We start from the raw sequence: 23,034 nt of genomic DNA, 5'->3' as shown, positions 1-23,034 counted from the left end.
ATCGAATATAACCCATAAACTTATTTTTTATGCATAATTTTATACTACAAAAATTTGTAATTTAAACAATTAATTAATGATATAGTTATTGATCTTTGATTTTCTAAAAAGTTTGCAAGCATGGAAGAGTTTATAGAGTAAAAGAAAGAAGAGAGAAGAAAATTATTTTCCTTCAAAGTGTTTGAATTGTAAGAGAGAGGAAATGAAAAAGAATCCTCCAATACAATCTGTCTTCTCTCTCATTTCCTTTCAAATGTGAAGGAAAGAAAAATGTGGAACCAATGGAACTCAATCCCTCCAAATTTTCTTTCCCTAACTCCATTTCTCTCCTACCAAAGAAACCTTGCATTTTTCCTCTCCTCCTTTTCTTTTCTCTGTCTTCCTTCAAACCAAACAAAGTATAAAGAGAAAAGGAGAAGAAGGAAAACAGACAATGAAATCTTAGATATAAGAAAACAGCAACAGTGATGCAAGTCATTGTGAAAAATAGAAAACAAGAAAACAAAATGTCTAACATCACCCCTGATTATGAGGAGTGCTGGTATTCTTAATCATTATGCATTTTAGCTCCTTCCCTCCGTGCAATCATAAGTACACATGTTAATAACCAGATGCTGTAACAATCAAGTTACCTCAGCACATAGATTTTTCCTGCATCATCTGAATAAAATGCTGAAATAAAGATATGCATGGCGTCCTTTCCTGCAATTTCCTTAGTTTCCTCACACAATGAGTAGAAAGCTTGTGTTTTCCTTTGCAGCCCAACAACTGGTCAACTAGAAATCATCCAAAATTCCAAATCATTTTTTATCCCCTATTCCTGTGTCTCACATGTAAATCTTTTCATTCTGTACCAAAGCCAATGCTCTGAGCTTTCTCTTCATTTCAATCTAGAACTGCAACAACTTTTCTGTTTCTCATATATACAATCCCAGCGGCAGCATAGATATTAACATTTTATGTAAAGAAATAAAATGGGTCACGATGAAATTTTTTTTTTAAAAAATGATTACTAATGCCTTAATTAATCAGAGCTGCAGTTTTTCACCAACTTGTGAAGAAATCTAGAAATACAAACCCATGAATTTTCTGGGAGTTTATGGCTAAAATGCATGGCTAAAGCTGAAACAATGTCAAAAGTAAATTTATGGACCTCTGGCTTCACAGCCATCCGTACAAGCATTGCTGTCCAGACCTCTGGGGCCAACTTTATTGCTTCACGGAGATATTGAAAACCGTTAAAAATCCTTAAGAGCATAGAATCATGCTCCTGCAAAATACAAAAATGTAGCATCACTATCCCATTATTGTTAAACTTGAAATGAAGAAACTAAGAAAATTTACCATCAGAACCAAATACCTAGCGAAACAAGACAAACAAGACATGATCTATCGCCTCTTCTTACTTTCAAATTGTCTGATCAAACATGAATATCAGACTAAACCAGTGGTTGTTTGGAACAATTGCCATGAAAAGGCATCATAATAATTAGGCAAAATGCTATTTTGGTCCCAATATTTTGGGTTATTTCTATTTGGGTCTTGTGTTTTTATAAGTTTCATTTTGGTCCTTGAGTTTTTAAGCAACGTTTTATTTTGGTCATTGCAATCATCTCAGCAATGGAAAATGCTAATGTGGTAGACGGAATGTTCACACATGGACCTAGCTCTGGCAAGGACATTGGCAAAGCCTAGATTTTTTTTTTTTTTTTTTTTTTTTTTAAAGAAGAAAAACAGCTATTAGAATTTGGGTTTGAGCACGGGTGGGGGGGTGGTTTGAGGTTTGATTTTGGTGGGAATTTTCAGATTGCTCTGTTTGGTTACCAAGAAAGTGCAAGAAAAGAAAAGAAAATAAATTGGAGATTTTTTTTTTTTTTTGGTTCCGTTGTTGAGATGATGACAAGGACCAAAATGAAACATAGTTGAAAAACTCAAGGAGCAAATGAAACTTTTAAAAACACAAGGACCAAAACAAAAGTACCCATAATATAGGGACCAAATTAGTATTTTTTTTTTTTTTTCCTGATAATTATCCATGATATTTCTACAACATATAAGGGATTTTCAGTAAATGAATATAGTTTCAAAAAGTGCCACTTGTGCTGTTATATTCCCACTTGGTCAGATTGACCAGGAAGGTATGAAGTCCCATTTCTCAAACAAGAAATCAATAAGCATTGTAATGAAGGCACATAAGGCAGCTTCCAGAGGAAACTTCAACTGTAATGGCCAATAAATATCACAACTAGCTTATTCGGTGCTCCCTTTTAAGGTTTAAAGGCAAATGACAGCACTGAGAAGATATTTAAATTAACTCAAGATTTACATCCATTTAAGAAGTTGTTGTGCAATATACTCCACCAAAAGTTGGGTAAAACTCAATCTTTTAAAACCTGAAGCACTTAGGAACAAAAGAGACCTGTGGCCTTCAGAATTACCTCAGCATGTTCAAGTAACTGAAGATACTTTTTAAGAAAAATTGTCTAAGCAACTATTAGATAAATCAATAAGATCAATTTAGACAAACCTCGAATTTAGTCATCTCTATTGCTTCAAGCTTCTCGCTTGGAATGCAACCAATGACTTCATCCTGCAGCAAAACATCAGCTGCTCCAATTATATCCCGAAGAAGGAAAACACGAACCCTAACACCCTTTTCAGATAAAATGAACTGTAGAAGATCTTCAGTGGCAGAGACTACAGCACGCATGTCAAATGATTTCCAGCCCAGAGGACTTGAAGAACTTTCCTCAGAATTAGGGAGTTCCTCAGTCGACTTGGATTCTGATATTGCTGCTATCTGAAACAATATAGAGAAACCTCTTAATATAATTCCATGAAACAAATTATTGAAAAATTCTGTGTAAACAAAAAAAAAAAAAATCAAAGAGACTTTGGTTGAAGTCATCTTTCATAAGACCGTTATTTGAATAGGTACATTCTATTGTAAATTTAATTGTTTCCCTCTCTTTTTGTTTGTAAGTATCATTTTCTGCAATATTTTGGACTATTTCATGTCCACCTCCTGTATACTTGTATACTTAAGGTAGTTTCTCTTCATCAATAAAACTTATATCAAGAAAGAATCAATTCAGGTAAAATTTTGAACTTTATGCAGTATAATCTCATTAAAAATAGCATGAACTGTTTCAAAAAATTCACATCTTATATGTAGAGAAATTACATTGCACATTAGACAGACAAAAAAAAAAAAAAAAGAAGGAAAAAGTAGAGACTACCTACCAACCGCTCTAGCCGATTCCATCTTATGGATCCATTATTACGAATGAGTAATTCTCTCAAAATTTTTCTCATATCAGGATTTGGGTCTTCCAGAAGTCTCCCAATGACAAAAGGATATGCACTCTCAATAACTTTGAAATCAGGATCCAGAACCTTTGCTGTGCCTTCTAGCGATCCCAAAGCTCTTATCACCAGGGCATAGTCCGGGGGTAGAGAGAAGTTAAATTCATACATTACATCATATAGCTGATTCATTACTCCCTGAAATCCAATGCAGAAACAATATAATAAAGTTGTCCTATTATAACCACAATTGTGCTCAAGGAGTTTCTGAAAAGAAGAGAAGAATAAATTAAGAAACTGTGATCCTCATATACCCGGTGGGCCATCATGCCCACATTTTTTTTTTCTTTTTTAAATAAACAGCATCACCTCACAGACTTCAAATAGAGTTACTAAACATCAGTAGATACATATTCTAAACAGATTGATATTTAGAACAAGCCTGATGCTGCCCCAGTAGTCAAAATACTCAAAACACAAATACATAATGTAGAGTACACCAAAGAATTAATAACATGTGGTTATCCACATGAAGATATCTAAAACTTGAGTTTCTAAATGATATCATGACAAATATTTTAAGAGAAGCATGTATGAGGTCCCCCGAAGCAAAAACAAGGGAAGACGATGAAGAAAATTGAAAACAATCCAAATATCCTAATGGCTAAGTCGTCACAAGCAGTTCTCTAGCAGATCCATAGGAAACCCAATATAGAGCATTTAACGAAGCATACATGCTGGTAGTGCAACATCATTTAGACACATGTGCACACACACACACATATATATATATATAAACAAACTTATTTTTGGAACAATCCAGCTCAATATCTTTTTATGACATCTAAACCAACAGATAAATGTATAGTACAATCAAGACCAACCATGCCCACAGGGTTCAATTACTACGGTCTATGGTTTTGGTTGCTAGCATCAAAGGGTTCAATTATTGGGGTCATTGACAATAAAAACATGCGTTGATGGTGGACATCAACATTAGTGGCAGCAAGTACTTTTTGGCTCTAATACCATATTATTCTCAGGAAGTATGCTTATGGTTATTTAAATTATTCTAACACACATGCTTAGTATTTAACTATTTATATGAATAGCTTAAAACATTATTACAAATTTACCCTAACATGTAAATACTACTCATAACATGGTATAATAAGTCTAGGGACACAGAGTTATTAATAACTTTTTGATGTGGCCTGTAGGACAATAGTGTACGTGGTAGGCCTATGCGAAAGGGATGTTGCTCCAATCACAACTTGCCACCATTAAGTTGTGAAAAAGGTTGTAAAAATTGTTGTTTCTTTATCAATGCTCAAATCAATAACCTCTCTAGATAATTTCAGCCTTATTGCCAGATACAAGCGTTTATCTTATATAAACATTTGAAACACACCTGAAAAGTGAGAATCCTATTTTACTTTTTTTAAGGGTGGAAAAAGACTACTTACCAACAATATTTCATAGCATTAGTTTTTAAAATAATGGTGTACATTTGACGTCAGAACATAATGAAAATATGTAGCTATGAGAGTTTTCAAGTTATTTGAACATGGGAAATAGCAGTGGCACCCGCAGTAAACTTTCTCCAATTTAGTTGGCAACTTCATTCACTTTTTCTGAGGCAGGAAGGGCATAACTAAAGCTTCTCCCATCTGCTTTGCTTGGAGGAGCAGAGGAGAGTAGAGTAAATGGGAGAGGTATGGTTAAATGAACCTTGCTTGGAATTTTTTTTAACAGGGGAGGGGGAGGGTTTTAAAGGGATTTGGAGAGGTATCTTACTCCTCATTTTTAATTCCCCCAAATTGAAGAGATTTGGAGGAAGAGTGGAGTGGAAGGATTAAAAAAATAGAAATGTCAATCTTGCACTTAATATATCAATTTATATTTATTTCTTTAAAATTAATAAAATAAGATCATGATGGTCAATTTACATTAAATTCTCCTTCCTCTCCTCTTCCTGCTTAATTTTTAAAAAATCCGAACAAAGGGGAGGGATATCTATTCCCCTTCCCCTACTTAATTTTTAAAACATCCAAACAAGGTGAAGGAGTAACCTGTAACCATTCCCCTCTACTCTCATTTACTCTCCTCTCCTTCCCCTCCTTACCCTCTACTCACCTCTCCCTCCAAACTTCCAAAAATAGTGTTCATGACATGTGGTTGAACATTGCCTTTTGTAATCATGACCAAGCAAGAGAGTCTACAATAAATATGCCATATGCCTAATTATATCCTAACGTGGATAGACTAATAACTTTGATTTGCTGATAATGGCTATACTAATCTCATATATATATGTGAGTGTGTGAGTGTGTGTGTGTGGAGATTACACAGCTGGCCACAAGATTTAGATGGAATGGTTTATAAACCATAAGCACAAACCTGGAAGTCTTGAGATTGTCTAGTTCCATCAGCAAAGGCTGCTTGCAGTGCATCTGCAACAGACTTTATATCATCCCCTTCAGTAATAAATCCCAAAGAAAGAAAGTCATTTGCCAAACCCAGAGAGTCACGATTAACATAGTGCACAAGCTGAAAGAAACAAAAAATTATTAACAGATACACACCCTAAGGTGAATTCAACAGCTTTTGGCATTATAGTCTATTGAAGAAGGGCAAAGGATGAGAAATCAAAAGGTGAGAGCATATTAGAAACTAATCAAGATTCATTAATACGTAACACTTTTAAATGACTCAGCTTGAAAAGAGATAGGTTGACATCATTAAAATGATTTTAGATATAGGAAGACAACAATAAACAAACATGCAAAGATATATGGGAACTGTTTTCAAATATTTTTATATAGGTAAATAAAGGTCACCTGAACCTACTCGCTTTTTAGAACATCAATATGCAAGTGCACAAGATATGAAGCTCACTGGGCACCTAAGGCACATTTTCAGATACTAAAAAAAACTCTAATTTTAGTTTAAGAGAGAAAATGACAAGTAAAAAGGAGATTGAACCAAATAATACACAGATGAATAGTGTATGGGCACTCAATGCTAATATAGTTAGAAATGCTACCTCTAACACAAATCTCTTTGGTCCATGTAACTAAAGCCAGAGATAATGGCTTCATGGGCCTCCAGTTTACAAATTCACTTTTTTAAAGTTAATAATGTGATAAGGTACTTTATGCTCTCTTTTTTCTTTTTTTCTTTTTTTGGATAGATAAAGAAAAATATTTATTAAAAATCAAAGATGGGGATTCCTTTCAATATACAAGCTGTGTACTGAAGGACAACCTCCACATACAGTACAGCAATCAAGAAATCTAAAAAAGAGAAATAGAATGGCATATTAAACAGCTATCCACTCAAAACAGAACACACTAAAAGTTAACTTCGTCTCTGTCATGCTCAGTTCTAAACCTTTAAAGGCTCATTAAATATGCTCCTTCCAAATGACCCACAAGGCAAGGAAGAATGGCCAGCCAAAGGACACCCGAACAACCTTTAACAAAGCCCCCACCCCAACAGTCCAACATCTCAATCGCCCTATTTGGCATCACCTATTGCACCACAAAAAAACTGAATATGAGAAACCACAACTCCATAACAATTTCACAATGAAGCAACAAATGTTCAACACTCTCCCCGCTGTCTGTTCTTGCTCATGCTCATGTAAGACCAATAAACAACAATAATCCTTGGATTGCGTAAGTTAAATCCACCATAATGATTTTTCCCAATGCCGCCCTCAATGTGAAAAATGCTATCTTAGTTGGGACATGAGCCTTCCAAATACTCTTCCAAGGAAACAATAAATCAAAGCTGCCACAAAGCACTGTATAAAATGATTTCACCTCAAACAGCCCTGTCTTCGTAGGTCTCCAACAAATCCAATCAGCAACACCCCTTCAAGATCTATTGGGTGCGTGTGTAACTTACCAATAAAAGAAAAGATAAGATAAGACAATCCAAAATATTGGACAAAGATGTACTGACTACTTGACTGAGAGTTTTCTTTAAAAAAAAAAAAGAATAATGGAGAGAGTTTAACAGTTCAACTACTTTATGAAGGGGAAAAAAGTGAACAGAAAAACAGAAGTAGATGAACCAAGACGAGCAGCACCGCTGACAGAGTAGCACTGGGGTGCCATGATGATGCCAATGAGGGTCAACAAACTGAGTCCAGAGCCTATAGGTGCAGATTGGCGAGAGAGATGGGAAACCTCAGGTGTTCAGAGTAAGAATGAAAGAGATTGATTTAAGTTTTACAGATCTTGAGCTTTCAAATTGTGCTAGGTTGTATAAATAAATAAATAAAACTCTCTTTTTCAACAGCCCTTCCCCCCACCCCCCTTCTTTTTCTTTCAGATTTTGGGAGTGAGGCTTTGTAGTTATTATTATTGTTGTGTCCCAGCTGTGTCTGAAAAAATAAATGATAAAAAGAATTTTATTTTTGCCAGACATCCCACGGACACACAGGCAGCTGTGCGCCATTCCCATGTTGGAGACCAACACGTTGCCCATTTTGGTATGTCCATGCTTCACATAGTATACCTAATTTTTTCACACAAAAAAATGTAATAACTATATCTAATTTTATTTCTTAAGTACATACTTTTCGACTAATAACACATTAGTTACAAAGTGTTACAATCTTCAAAAAAATTGATGACAATGACGTCTACAACTCAATGAACAATCATGCGATACATTCTTCTCAGGAAACCCTGCATATAGTATTAACAAGAGTTTCACTTGAAATATCAACATAAATCCATGCCAAACTCAAATCTTCTTGTGGTAAAAAATTGGAAAGGCCATGACACAAGAAATGGTATGCAACATCATGCACATCAGCACATGACCTGTAAGCCACAGAGAAACTAAATAACAACTTTCCAATAGGAATAATATCTGGCCCTATTCTCTTAGTTCATCAACAGATGATTGTGTACACCAAAATCACAGAGCATTTGCATTTTTGTAAGACTAAGGTATTTCCATAAAAGAATGCTTAAATTTTCTATCATGAATACACTCAAATTCAGAGCTTTTCCCTCAGTTAATTACCATGCAACTAGTTCTTACCATTTGAATAAGTCCTACTTGGTAGTGGCGAGGAATTTCCCCCGTCATTCCAAAATCAAAATATGCAAGAGTTCCATTGTCCGTAGCAACAAGGTTTCCCGGATGTGGGTCAGCATGGAAAAATCCAACCTCAAGCAATTGCCTCAAAGAGCAGTATAAGCCCTATGAATACAAAGGATTGAGGGTGATAAATACAAAACTTCAGGAAAAATTACATGCAATGCATTTGCAAAAAGATTGTATGATCATGTTCAATGCCAGAAAATAATTTATTATGAACCACCAATGCACAACAGAGAAATTTCTGCTTGATACCTGATCAATCAGCTTCTGTCTGTTTAGACAGGCCTTTCTCAGGCCAATTTCATCTGTAAGCTTTATCCCGTCAATCCACTCCATTGTAAGCACAGCAGTCCGCGAGAATTCCCAGTATATTTTTGGAACTTTAACAGCGTTAGCTCGTTCATATTGCACAGTTTTCCCAGCTGTAGTTTTTTGGTGGCTATTTTGATTATCACCTGTTCACCCATCAAAACTCTGCTTAAACAAATTGTGCTTGAACTTGATCAAAGACACAACATAAATTCAACCACACACACACACTGAGCCTTATGGAAGGGTGTTGATATCCTAAAACAACATCTTATACACAAAAAGATGCCATCGCATACCCTGCATCCAGAAAGCATTTCTATAAAAAGCACACTGTACAAGCTGTTCTGAATAAATTAAAGGCTCAGATGTTCCCATCCGTTTCCCACAAACTTCATTCAGAACTATATTTTCATCTTGATCAAGTGGCCCTCAAAAAAGTAAAGCCACAAAGAAATAGGAAAATTAAACCTCAATAAGCAACATACTTGCTGACCAAATTTGCACTTCAAATATAGATGGTCTAAGCATACAGGTAAAGATATTCATTCATATCTACACTGTTATACGACCTTGAAAACTAAACCATATACTGCACGGGTTAGAAGTACGGAACAACTTACATGCATAGCAACCATAGAGAGAAGCAAAACGATCAGCATTTTTCCCCTCTTGGACATAATCAATCTCATCAAACATGTGCCTGACCTGTTTATTCAAAAGACATCTGAAGACATCCATAAGCATGTACATTGACAATCTCATTAAGAACATAATGGTAAACATGCCATTGAATAAGTAAAAACAAAAGAAATAAGAGGCACTTCATAGATAAGCATTGACAATACACAAAAGCTGACATAAAAAATAAAAATAAAAATAAAAAAATGATGACAAAAGTTGATACAAACAATACACACACTGATATAAGCCATGGTGTATGATAGAAGATTTTTCATGAAATGTACAAGCTCTTTAGCAACGGAACCAGTGGGAGTCTGTATGGAGAGTTTGGAAGGCAACCATAATCACTTGACATACTGGAGGTAATTAGGTAGTATCAAGGATGAGATTAAATAGAAGATGAAAACTCCCTCCTTGATGCAGGACTCATAGAACATGTGGCACAAGACATTGTAGGATAAGTTAGTGTCTAACTTGATTATAATGATTTAGAGATGCACTACTCAGGTACACGGGTTGTATACATAAAGAGGAAACACCAAAAATAAATAAAACAAAAAAGAGAAAAAAAAAAAAAAAAAACAATTAGCTAAAACTTCCGATGAAATTCCAAAGAGAACCTTTTTAGTGAATGTGGATACTTTCACTAGGAAAGATATGGTTTTTAATAATTCTTCAATCTACATAATGTCAAATCATGAGAATCTTTGCTTCTATTTTCGTGTCTGGTAAGAATTTAAGGATCAAGACTCAATTCGACAAGATTCAAAAGATGCACAGATGAGGTTGAGCCAATTTTTAGAATAAATATGTATAGTGACAAATGATGGTAATTCCATGACTTGTTCATCTTACAAACTGAAGAAAAGTTCTTATAATTGTTACGCACAAATTCTTATTAGCATATTAGGGATAAGGAACTATTTCTTGATGTACTTAAGAAGATAAAAATTATCAAAAGTATTAATTAGGCCTCCAAAAAGATCATGGAAAACTGAAGTCGAACTTGAGGTCAAGTTTTCTTCGACATGAGAACTAATGTAAAAGAAATTAATCTCAAGTAAAGAAATCTCATTGGTCCATTTTGTCTAGCTTGTGTGTTTGTGCATATATATATACACTAACTAGATATTTTTAGTAATTGTATCAAGTCTTTTCTTCTCTACTATATGAAATTTAATATTTGAATATTTTTTGAACTATTTTATTTTAGAAATCAATCTATTAGTGTTCCAACTTCAATCATACTTTCTTCTCCTAGTTGTAAACTTGTTATGTTGCTGGAATTTCTTCTTAAACCCTTTGTAAGCATCAATTTGCTTGATGTGGTGGCCTCCTCAATTTGCTTGATGTGGTGTATTTGGGGAGAATGCAATCGGTGGATGTTTGAGGATTTGGATAGATCTGATGACCAACTGCTTGCTCTCTTTTCTGGTTCCCTTTTTGATTGGGCTAGGGATTGGGGACTCACACCTATTGATTCTCTTCCTTCATTCCTTAACTCTCTTCTTCTTTGTAATTAGTGTTTTTTTTTTTTAATGTTTTTGCTTTTCCATCTTTCTTTGTACTTTTGATATGCTAGTGCTACTTTGCATTTAGCAATTTTTTGAATATACATCTTTCTTACCTATTAAAAAAAAAACCATACACACACACACATCTTTCTTTGTAATTAGTGTTTTTTTTTTTTATGTTTTTGCTTTTCCATCATTTTTTGTATTTTTGATATGCTGGTGCTACTTTGCATTTAGCAGTTTTTTGAATATACATCTTTCTTACCTATTAAAAAAAAAACCATACACACACACATCCTAAAAGAAGGAAGCTATAGAAAATGAAATAAGCTAAGAACCTTCTTTTTTTTTTTTTTTTTTGTAAGAATATTATTAATAATAGAAAAATTACCAAAACGAGTACATTGGGGATGTACTATGGGGGCACAAATCAAGAAACAAAAGAACAATGGTCAAGAAAAATAGAAAAGGAAGAACAAAAAAAATGAGAAAAGACCACACTCCATTCAAAGAGAGTGTGTAAGAACAAAGACTTGAGCTCTAGCAAAGAACGTTCACAACCCTCAAAGCTTCTAGCATTTCTTTCACGCCAAATGCACCAAATCAAGCAATGAGGCACTAATTTCCAAACATCCATGTGACGATGACGCACAAACTTTCCTTGCTAAGTCTCAAACAACTCAAGAACAGTATGAGGCATAACCCATTGAAGACCAAAAAAACAGAAAACCAAAGACCACAACTCCCAAGCTATGGAGCAATGAAGTAGCAGATGATCTACTGACTCCCCACACCTCTTACACATATAGCACCAATCAAGCACTATCACTCATCTTTTACGAAGATTATCTGTTGTTAAGATCTTACCTAAGGAAGCAGACCAAGAAAAGAAAGCCACCCTTGGAGGAACCTTCGATTGCCATATCATTCTCCAAGGAAAGGAAAAAAAAAAGTAAGAGGGTAGAAAGGGCTATAATAACCTCTAACCTCAAAACCTCTATTCCTTGCAAGCTTCCAACAAATCTTATCTGGGCCAAACCCCTGCATTGACGAAGAATATACCAACCCCATAAACCGATCAAAGGCTTCTTCTTCCCAATCTTGTGGTGGACGACGAAATTGCACATTCCAGTGAAACCTCCCAGCAGACCAACTATAACTTCAACCACCGAGGAATCCTTTGACCTACTAAAACAGTAAAGCTCCGAAAAGGCCTCTTGTAAAGTACAATCCCCACACCACACATGCTTCCAAAATTTTACTCTAGTACCATCCCCCACATCATGGAACAATTATCAAGGCCTACACCATGGAACAGTTATCAAGATGGTCCAACATCAGGCCTAACCCACTAACCACTAATCCCCATTTCCAAAGCAAAACACCAAGAAATTATTGTAGAGCCCTATTTTTTATGTATAATCATCTAAATAGCATTTGAAGAGGGAAATAAATCAAATATCGGGCATAGAGAGGAAACCCAGTAAATTTTAACAATAAAATTTCTCAATGCTGGATTCAGAGTTTTATTGTCTTTGTGAGTAAAGAATCCAATACAAGATCTTGAAGATATCAATTTTAAGCATATTTTTGAAATGAAGATACTATATGCGGCAGCAGAAATCATTAACAAAGAAGGCTGGATATCTATACAGTTGAGATACAGAAGACTCACCACTTCATTCACAGCTACTAAGAGGTCTTTGCGGGCATTAGCGAATCGCTTCAATTGACCCCCAATCATCTGGAATAGTAATGCATCAAGGGTCAATGAAAGTGACATACCCGGTCTCTGTACCTTGACAGCCACCAACTCTCCAGAATGCAGGTGAGCTGCAAGACTTGAACAACAAAATGAAACATGTAGCTTCAGTTATCACCCAACATACAGATCTTCCCAGGACATCCATATGGAAAAGTGAAGAGACAGATCAATGCAACCCGATTAGAGAGCAGATAATCTTCCCATTTTTCAAAAGAGATTCTCTAACCTTTATAAACCTGCCCTAAGGATGCCGCTGCAATAGGCTTTGGACTGATGTCAGCAAAAATTTGTGAAAGAGGAGCACCCAACTGGGTTTCAATAGATTTAATTGCAATATGAGTTGGAAATGGAGGTATTTGATCCTACACAACATACAGCAAAGCTTAAACTGTGAGAGATAAACCAACATGGCAGCAGAAGATCTAATCATCGTACTTGGTCACATGACCATTGGGAAGAGGCAAACGATAGAAAGAAATCTAGCAAACCTGTAACTTAGCAAGCTCTTGACAATATACGGTTGGCAATATATCTGGCCTTGTGCTCAAAGCTTGCCCAAGCTGTAAATACAAATAAAAGTTTAGATAAGTAAATTTCAGCATATAGCAATTTGAGAGTCATCTAATGATTTGAAATTCCAATCCAGTGATTAATCCTCATCACATTCCATGTATAACATCCATCACACAGAAGTTTGTAAAAGAATTAATGCAAATTTTGTAGAGAATGCAAGAGAATAAATAATACTCTTTTCTCGCAAAGATACCTTTGCAATCTCAGATTTTTGTTTAATGAGTTGTAAGATAAAAAAGCATTCTCCAACTCTCGGTCCGTCCCCCCCCCCCCCCCCCCCTCACACACACCCGGGGAAAATAAAAAATAAAAAAAACAAAACAACAAAGTGATTGGCTAAAGGCAGGATTTGACCCCAAAGTCCATGGAATAATTAACAACAGGATTTACCAGCTAGCCACTGTCACTACAATCTGCCACAGAGGGACCTATGTCACATATTTTCTTTCGGAATATGTGGGTTTCTTTCCCTTCAAATCAGAGAGCCAAAGTACACCTATGTATCTCATGTCTATAATCTTTTTTACACATCACCTCATCAAGCGCTCCCATCTTCTCCTACTCTTCCTTCACCTTCAAACAGAATCGAATCTTCACCCCTCAGTAAAAGTTGATGATATATACATATAAAAGATAGAATTTCAACTTATAGTGTCCACAGTCCGCTCTTTGATGATTGCTCTTTATCATCACACCAACTAGTTTTTTGTGTAGGCGGGGTTTGAACCCCATATTTCTTATTCAATGACAAGAAATTTTACTAATTGAGCTAATTAAAACCTACACATTAGTTGATGATTTTTTCTTTTTTGATAAGTAAAAAAAAAAAAATCATCAGCTGATGATATAAATCTTCTATCTAAATTACATGTTAAATGTATGCTGAAATATTGATATACTGGGGGCAAACAACCACATTCAACCACTGACAGAATTGAATCCTCACCCCTCAGCATTAGTGGATTATATTAATCTTGTGTCTAATAATTACATGTGAAATGAATGCTGAAAGATTGATGTATGGGAACAAACAACAACCTTCAACCACTGACAGAATTGAATCTTCACCTCCTCAGTATTAGTTGATGATATTAATCTTCTATCTGACAATTACACTAACATGTTAAATGTATGCTGAAAGATTGATTTAACAGAAACAAACAAACATGTCCATACACAGCCTACATTAGACCTTCATAGATAACATCAAAACCTTGGTCCCAAAACTTTGGGGTCCTCTATTCTCATTCTTCCCTATCCAAATTCATTCTCTTTGTTGCTTTCTTAATTGACATGTCCTTTTTTACTACTTCCACTAGCGTTATTTTACTTCTTGCTCTACCTCTTTTCATTCTCTCTACTTGAATCAAATCACTCTTCCTCACTGATACATGAATTGCTCTTCTTTACATATGACCAAACCATCTCAAGCAACTCTCCCGCATCCTCTCATCAATAAGAGTCACTCCTATCTTTAAACAAATTTCTTCATTCCACATCCTACATTAGACACTCAACTTCATGTAATGCATATAGTTCTAAGTAAAGAATAAAAATGAAAAAAGGAAGGAAGATATGACAAATTTTAAGACTACTAAAAAAATGACAAGAAAATTTCACGACACGAATGACTTGCCTTGATGTAGAATGGGCCCAAGCGGATCAAAGTTTCACGGAACTGCAATAAAATGTACATAAGTTACTGTAAATTTAAATCAGTGACATGTATTCATGTGTTTCTCCACCAAAGAAATAAATACAATATAGCTTCAACTTATATTCATATTGGTAACATGTTTCCCCAAATTATAAAAAAAAAAAAAAAAAAAAAAATAAAAAAAAAAAATCGGCCTGTGCATTTGGATTAGCTTTTTACTGATTTGTCGAAATTGAGTGAAGTGCAGTTGTATCTAGAAATTTGTGAGGCTTTAAAAAGCTATTCATAAGAAAATAAGCTAATAAGTTTTTTTTTTTTTAAAAGAAGGAGAAGAAGCTAATCCAAACACATGCACATAAACTTATTTATGCATGAATAAACTTTAAACTAAAGATGCTTAATTGCCCTTTCTTTTTCTTTTTTTTTGGCTAGGTAATAGGACTTTTATTGAATGAAATGAACATCATGTTCACAATGGTGAACACTCTAAACATGAAACAAATAAATAAAACTCAAGAGCTAAATCAAACAGAATTCAAAAAATCAAGAATGGAAAGACATTGCGTAAACCCCCAATTACCAAATAAAAGAGACTTAGAGATCTAAAGGTATTTCCTTATCTTCAAAGGTACAGATATTATGTTTCTACCAAACCAACCACATCAGACATGCTGGAACCATATTCCAAGTAGTGGAATGGTGTAAAAAAAAAAAAAAAAAAAAAAATCAGCCTGTGCATTTGGATTAGCTTTATACTGATTTGTCGAAATTGAGTGAAGTGCAGTTGTATCTAGAAATTTGTGAGGCTTTAAAAAGCTATTCATAAGAAAATAAGCTAATAAGTTTTTTTTTTAAAAAAAGAATTAGAAGAAGCTAATCCAAACACATGCACATAAACTTATTTATGCATGAATAAACTTTAAACTAAAGATGCTTAATCGCCCTTTCTTTTTCTTTTTTTTTTGGCTAGGTAATAGGACTTTTATTGAATGAAATGAACATCATGTTCACAATGGTGAACACTCTAAACATGAAACAAATAAATAAAACTCAAGAGCTAAATCAAACAGAATTCAAAAAATCAAGAATGGAAAGACATTGCGTAAACCCCCAATTACCAAATAAAAGAGACTTAGAGATCTAAAGGTATTTCCTTATCTTCAAAGGTACAGATATTATGTTTCTACCAAACCAACCACATCAGACATGCTGGAACCATATTCCAAGTAGTGGAATGGTGCTCCCTAAACCAATTCCTACATGCAAAAAGAAGAGAACTAACCGCTTCAGCATCACCCATTGGATCCCAGACACCTAAAAAACTTCTTCCCATAAAGCATTAGCAAACTTACAGTGAAGTAAAAGATGGTCCACAGATTCTCCATCGCAATGACATAAGGAGCACCAATTTACTAGGGCCTTCCATCTCAATGGTGAGAATCCCACCCCTATCTGCTATCCATAAAAATAAAGACACTCTTTTAGGCACCTTCACACACCAAATGCTCTTCCAAGGGAAGATATTAGTAAAAGAACCAGCCAAAAAATTATAATAGGAGCGCACATCAAACACACCAGTTTGAGTCAACTTCCAAGTCAGGTTATCATCCCCTCTCCCCTCGGCGTATGGGATAAAGAAGCTCAAAAAAAGAATATACACCCATTAATTCCCAATCATGAAAAGCTTGGTGGAATTGTAAATTCCAACACCTACTTCCCCCTTCTAATGCAGAAACCACCAAATCAGAAATTCAAGCTTCTTTAGACCAAGAACAAGCAAACAAATCTAGAAACATGTCCTTTAGAATAGGATTTCCACTCCAAGGATAGTACCAAAATCGAATACAATGACCCTCACCCACATCATACGCTACCTGTCCAAAGAATTTCTTTGCTCCTACCCTAATACTCTTCCACATCTCACACCCATAAGTTCCTCTCACATCTCCAATACACCAGCCTCCCCCAGTCACACCATATTTAGTTGCTAGAACCTGACATCATAACCTGTTACTTTCCTTCCCGAGGTGCCATAGCCAATTTCCAAGCAAAGCATGGTTAAACAATCCAATCCTTTGAATCCCCAACCCATTGACCTCCACTAGCAAACAAACCTTATCCCAAGCAACTAAAGGATATTTAAAAGTTTCCTTAGAAGCCCCCCCAATGGAAATTCCTCTAAATCCTTTCTAATCTAGTCGCCACAGCTTAATCACCCATTCTAGAGCTCAATGCACAAACTATGCAGGAATTATTTTGGATGATAAATCATGAATTGAGCCACTATCAATCAGCACATTCAGATCAAGAAATTCCTTTAAAATCTCTTTCAATAATTATTATTACTTCATAAAAAATCTTAAAAAAAGTATGTTGTCTACAATATCAGCAATTCTTTACAAATCAAATTAATTTGTCGAACAAAGAGAAAGAAACATGAATTGTTCTTCCCTTGTTCTTTGGAGCAAAACACTTGAATTTTACTTCAAGGCAAACAATAAGGGTTCATTTGGTTGGGAGGATGGAAAAGTGGGTGGATAGAAAAAATTTAGTTTTCTCTCCGTGTGTTTGGTTGAGGGAGTGGAAAAGTGGAGAGATAGAGAACTCTTTTATTTGGTTGAGTAAAAAAGTGAGAGGATAGAAACTATAGTTTGAAAAAATTTACTCTCATGCCCCTAGAACATAATAAACTCTTTTTTAATAGTATATAAAAATTAATTTTTTTAATTACTACAAACTAACACAACTAATAAACCCACTCCCTCCCCACTTTTCTCTCTAGTTTTCTTCCCAAATTGGGGAGAAGGGTTTCCACACCCCCATTCGCTCATCCCCAACCAAAAACCCTCCTCTCTCCTATTTTCTCTCCCCCTTTATCATTTCACCCAACCAAACATACCATAAGGAATAGCTATGGGAATAGATGGAAGCCGACAAAATAGTTGAGAACTTTATTGTGACCCAAACTTGCAAATAAGAAAACAACATCATTATCATAAGACATCAAATGGTAGGGCCACTTTGGTAGGGTTGTAACATTCATGAAATTTTATTAATATGAGAAGCTGCAACTGCTTGAGAAGCAACCCTTTGGCTACTTCTCAAAAGCCGCCTATAAAGTTCAAGCAGCATTACAAAGCAGTAAAGAACCCCTTACCAGAAGATTCAACAATGATGGAATGGCAAGAGGCACAGATATTGTACCAGTACCAACAGATTCATTATATGTAAAAGCAATAGGCATCCTTATTAAAAAAAAAAATTAAACGGATAAAAAAAAAAAAGAAAAAAAAAAAAAGGAAACAACATAGCATGCAACACATCCTACATAGGACATACTGAACCTACTGACAGGTGTGCAATATCCATGTCGTTGTCATGTTGCTAACTGAGACTGATTTTTTTTTTTAATAATGATAGTTACAACAGGAGAAGGGAGATTTGAATGCTAGATGTCTCCATTAAAAACATCAAGAGGTGTCAAATAATTAAGTTATAAGGCTGTTGGCAACTAAGGCTGATATTGAGCTCAAATAAAAATTTTAAAGCTTAAGAAAAATGAAGCAGGAACTAACACAGTCCAACATTCTCATTGAGAATGCCCATTCAATGAATCAACAACCTCAAAACCATCCACTATCTGAACAATTTACTACACCAGACCCAGAGAATGATTCTTGTGCCAAAGATGAAGTGCATAATCAAGTGAACAGAGTGCAAAAACAATTGAAAAAATCCAACAAATATGGCATAAATAGAAAAGTAAAAGTATGGCAGTACCCAACTATTGCATTGGTAGGCCAACATTTCACATAAATGCATAAAGACATGTCATAACATAAAGAGATGAATGGCACAACAAAACTCCAAACCCAGTAACTATGGTGTCTAGACTAAAGGATTGAGAGCTACAACCATGAAAGATCAATTTTGCCCAGACAGGAGAAATTTATCCACGATATGGCTACCTTGTTGGTAAGAACCACCAGGCAGCTTAACATAACAAAAAGAAAGTGCGACAATTGTCACAGCTTGGTAGTTGCTGATAGCATCATTATAATGATAACAAGTGGTACTCCAACATTCTTGAATCCATGTCAACATATAAATAAATTAAAAATCACTTGATTAAAAAAACTTAGTTTTGAGGGGGCAGGGCCGCAAGGGGGGAGGAGGGAGACTCCTAGTATGGGAAGTATACAAGAAAAAAAAAAAAAAAAAAAACCCTTAGTTCCTCATCCTCAAACAGCCAAAACTTCAAACAGAAGAAGAAAAAGTAACAAGAATAGACTGAAACAAAACTAGTTGCAAGTTGCAACGTATTTATAGAAAAATATCACAAGCTAACCACCATACTGCACCACACAACGTTGCAAATTTAAATGAATTGTTAAACAGATAAACATAAACAATGTTGCAAGTTTAAATGAATTGTTAAACAGATACAGACAAACATTAAATTGATATTTTTTTTAAAGTCATACTATATGAGACTCATGCTTATGTGGGGTTTGGGAGAGGTGGTCTGGTAGGCAACCTTCTCCTAAATTGAGGAGAGGCTGATTCTCAAACTCCAATATAAAAGTAGAAATGATAATAAAATAGATGTCTATTATATCTTTGTCATTTCGTTTAAGCTCCTTGATGGTAATATGTCAAAACTAGCACATGATCGAAGTTAAGATGCTCCTAGAAAGGTATGATGTTAATGTGTCAATGCTAGTATCATGATCAAAGTGAAGATGTTCCTAGGAAGGTCTATTTTCTATTGCATAAATTGGTATTTGGGATGGTGTCGTCAATCCACTGCCATTATTGAACTGTCTTGTATTGATAGCCCTTTTTTTCCATACTTCTGTATTGAAATAAAGAATTTTCAAATAAAGGGGCCTCTAAATTTAGATAAATGATAACAAATCGATATTTATGCCTTGTTCATCACAACTCAAATTCACAGAATTTGGTCAACAACTCCATCCATGCAAGTTCCAAACTCAGCCAAAAAGCAACAGAGAATTATCCACAGCATGATTAAAATTAAAGGTGTCTAATACCTTGATGGCACGTTTTGTTATGTCTCGCACAAAGAATTGCGAAAAGCTTAGCCTCAACACATGAAATGAAACAATTGCTGCTCTATACAAAGCCAAAAATGGACCAAAACGAGGAACAACGGAAACATTTTTTCCATAAGTTCCAAGAATATGCCCAAATTCACTTTCTAGCGATTCCTTCCTCAGCTTTGCATATGCTGCTGATGGGCTTCCACCATGCACACTGGAGAAACCTGTCGAAAATCTGCACCAATATCTCTAAGCTGAAGTAAAACAATCATGGAGACATAGAAAAACTTCAAAGAACAACGATGAATCATTCAGGAATTGCTGTACGCAAAACATAAGTGTCAAGTTTTCACAAAATTTAAGAAAACAATCCACTTACGAATTTCGAAGCAACAGCTGTGATGGAATCCAATTATCTTGTCTTCTAACAACTTCAATATCTGTTTGACATCCCAATGACATGCATTTCCGCAAGATAGCCACAACAAAACTATCATGGCGTGAAGCTGTAGGGAAAACCAAGGGAAGTGGCAAGACTAGTATCATGATCCATGCTGGCAGTAAAGATAGTAAGAGCCAGGTGACAACAAAGGCCATGGCAGATAAACTAATAAGGATTGTATTTTTATTATGAAAAAAAAAAAAAGTTGCAGGCCACACACCCAATTGATAAAAATATTATTGGGAAAAAAATTTATCTCCAAACTAGTTTGAAGGCAACTTCCTCCAACCCACTATATGGCAATTAAAAAGACCATCCTCGTATACTTTTAGTCACGTGACATTTTTAATGAGTCATGTGAATTATTTAAATAATACACATGGATAGTTATATATCACCACGTCGTGGGTTAGAGAAGATTCCTCCTGAAAACCTTGTCCATATACTAATATAGAAAAATTCCATTAATCAGTCAGAAAACTCTGTCAACAATTCCATAATTCAGATTAGACTAAATTAATTTAATTCTATGAAAACAACAGCTCCAGCTTCATGGGCAGGGTGGATCTGACCAGCAAACTGTAAATACAAATTGGATCTCTAACAGGTTCAATTGATGAAGCCTTTTGTAACTTCACAACATACCCAACAAACAAACATTAGTTCATGCAAAAAAAGAGGACAACAAAAACAAGAAATAAGTAAAAGAAAGAATCAAACAAAGGGCAAAAACTAGTCCTGACTTTCACTGTCCAAAATTTTCCACTTCGCCTCGCATTAAAGCCTTCGTAACGACCACTTTTCTAATGCTTATCACTATAGAGACACATACTTGAATAAACCATTAAGCACCCTAGAAAACCTAAGCCACATTCCAAACCCTGACTCTTACAACACTAGTTGTTTGAAACAAAATTCCAAGAAAGTTATAACAACACAAAGTTCAAGCAATAAGCCAATAATAAATCAAACCATAACCTATAAACTAGCCCCTAGAAATTCCACTAATGACATTAACAAATTTAAAGTTATATTCAAAATATCAATTCGCTAAATAATCCATACAAATATCTTGTCCATGCTGATCAAACAAAAAACAAACAAGCTAATGTCTATTATAACAATAAACCGAACAAAAGCTCTCGTTTGATTTCCGAGAAACAAAATTACATTGAAACTCAATTCTCACGGTAATTTTAACCTTGTGTTTTCATTTATTGAACGTGTTTTGAAGATTTTGAGTTCCTTTTTTCTATTCCTACATTTTCTCAATGATCAAGCAGAAGCTATATACAATGCAAAGTAAATAGAAGAGGATTGGTACTTCTGGACAGCACTGCGACATGGCGGTGACGGTTGAGACTGGCAATAGCAAAGACATTCCTCATTGGCTACCGGAAGATCTTAGCTGAACGAAGATTGGGGCAGAGTTGACGAACCCATACGAGAGCGAGTTTGCAACGCAGGTGTTTGTAGTAATGCGCAAGCGAAACGAGAATTTTGAATTGAGAACTCTCTCTCGCTCTGGTTGATTTGATTTTCACATACAAACAACAACAGTATTCTGTGTGTTTGTGTTTGTGTGTAACAGTGAGAGAGAGACGGTTTGCTTGAGAAGTGAGGAAACGGCCACGTATGGTCTACTTGGCACCTCTAGAGCGAGACACTATTATTTGACCTGCCTGAAGTAGAGCAAGGAAATTTGGGATTCTGTTCGGCCTTTTTGCGAACGAAGGAAAGGAACAATGCTGTTTTCGATTCTATCATTCCTTTTTTTTCTTTTGGGAGAGATGTTTGGGTTGGATTTGAATTTTGCATAAAGGCCCAACTCATTCGGACAATCCAAGATGGCAAGATGAAGGGCTACTCACAGCGAGGTGCGTGATTTTCACATACAAACAACAACAGTATTCTGTGTGTTTGTGTTTGTGTGTAACAGTGAGAGAGAGACGGTTTGCTTGAGAAGTGAGGAAACGGCCACGTATGGTCTACTTGGCACCTCTAGAGCGAGACACTATTATTTGACCTGCCTGAAGTAGAGCAAGGAAATTTGGGATTCTGTTCGGCCTTTTTGCGAACGAAGGAAAGGAACAATGCTGTTTTCGATTCTATCATTCCTTTTTTTTCTTTTGGGAGAGATGTTTGGGTTGGATTTGAATTTTGCATAAAGGCCCAACTCATTCGGACAATCCAAGATGGCAAGATGAAGGGCTACTCACAGCGAGGTGCGTTGCCTTGCGATTTTTGATCATTTTTAGTATCGAACTTTACAGTATGGTTTAACCAAAATCATAACCACATTGCACCTTATTTATGCGGTCACATATGCGGTATGGTGCGGTTTAGAGTTCAATCAAATCATAACCGTAGCACACCTCAATTTTACTGTCACGTGTACAGTTTGGTGTATAAGATGCGGTTTGAATGGTTTAAATCCAATATACTTTTCAAATTTTAGGCTTTTCTTGCCTAGCCCAAAACTGATTTTTCCATTTGTTTTGGGCCGAGTTTTAAACTATTGAGCTAGTGACTGACTTTCCTAATCAACACTTGCTAGAGTTATTAAACTATTTTTTTCCATTGAAAACTAAACTATT

General features: G+C 35.4%; 1 protein-coding gene across 4 annotated transcripts; it reads right to left on the bottom strand.

Annotated features, from left to right (window-relative positions):
• Positions 1 to 149: 149 nt before the first annotated feature.
• LOC111986932 (uncharacterized) lies at positions 150 to 22,254 on the bottom strand. Of its 4 annotated transcripts, XM_024018628.2 has the most exons (14): positions 21,762 to 22,251; positions 20,375 to 20,501; positions 19,987 to 20,230; positions 14,912 to 14,953; positions 13,191 to 13,262; positions 12,929 to 13,064; positions 12,613 to 12,770; positions 9,363 to 9,447; positions 8,683 to 8,885; positions 8,368 to 8,529; positions 5,707 to 5,856; positions 3,244 to 3,504; positions 2,528 to 2,800; positions 150 to 1,270 (listed from the first exon to the last, which is right to left on the bottom strand). In XM_024018628.2, the coding sequence occupies exons 1-14, from the start codon at positions 21,823 to 21,825 to the stop codon at positions 1,025 to 1,027; spliced, it is 2,223 nt and encodes a 740-aa protein (XP_023874396.2). In that variant the 5' UTR covers positions 21,826 to 22,251; the 3' UTR covers positions 150 to 1,024. The 4 variants fall into 4 exon arrangements, with proteins under 4 accessions (XP_023874396.2, XP_065636521.1, XP_065636520.1 ...); XM_065780449.1 differs by lacking the exon at positions 8,368 to 8,529 and having other exon boundaries at positions 21,762 to 22,254; XM_065780448.1 differs by lacking the exon at positions 14,912 to 14,953 and having other exon boundaries at positions 21,762 to 22,252.
• Between the last annotated feature and the right edge of the window lie 780 nt (positions 22,255 to 23,034).

Source organism: Quercus suber, unplaced genomic scaffold (assembly GCF_002906115.3).
Source record: "Quercus suber isolate HL8 unplaced genomic scaffold, Cork oak 2.0 scaffold_236, whole genome shotgun sequence".
Lineage (NCBI taxonomy): Eukaryota > Viridiplantae > Streptophyta > Magnoliopsida > Fagales > Fagaceae > Quercus > Quercus suber.
This window is presented reverse-complemented; position numbering and strand designations above follow the sequence as displayed.

Coding starts and splice junctions, on each gene's coding strand:
- LOC111986932 (XM_024018628.2), bottom strand. CDS start 21,825: ATGAGGAATGTCTTTGCTATTGCCAGTCTCAACCGTCACCGCCATGTC. Junction 14,954..19,986: donor TAACAAAACGTGCCATCAAG/GTATTAGACACC, acceptor ATTTTATTGCAG/TTCCGTGAAACTTTGATCCG. Junction 13,065..13,190: donor AAGAGCTTGCTAAGTTACAG/GTTTGCTAGATT, acceptor TATGTTGTGTAG/GATCAAATACCTCCATTTCC.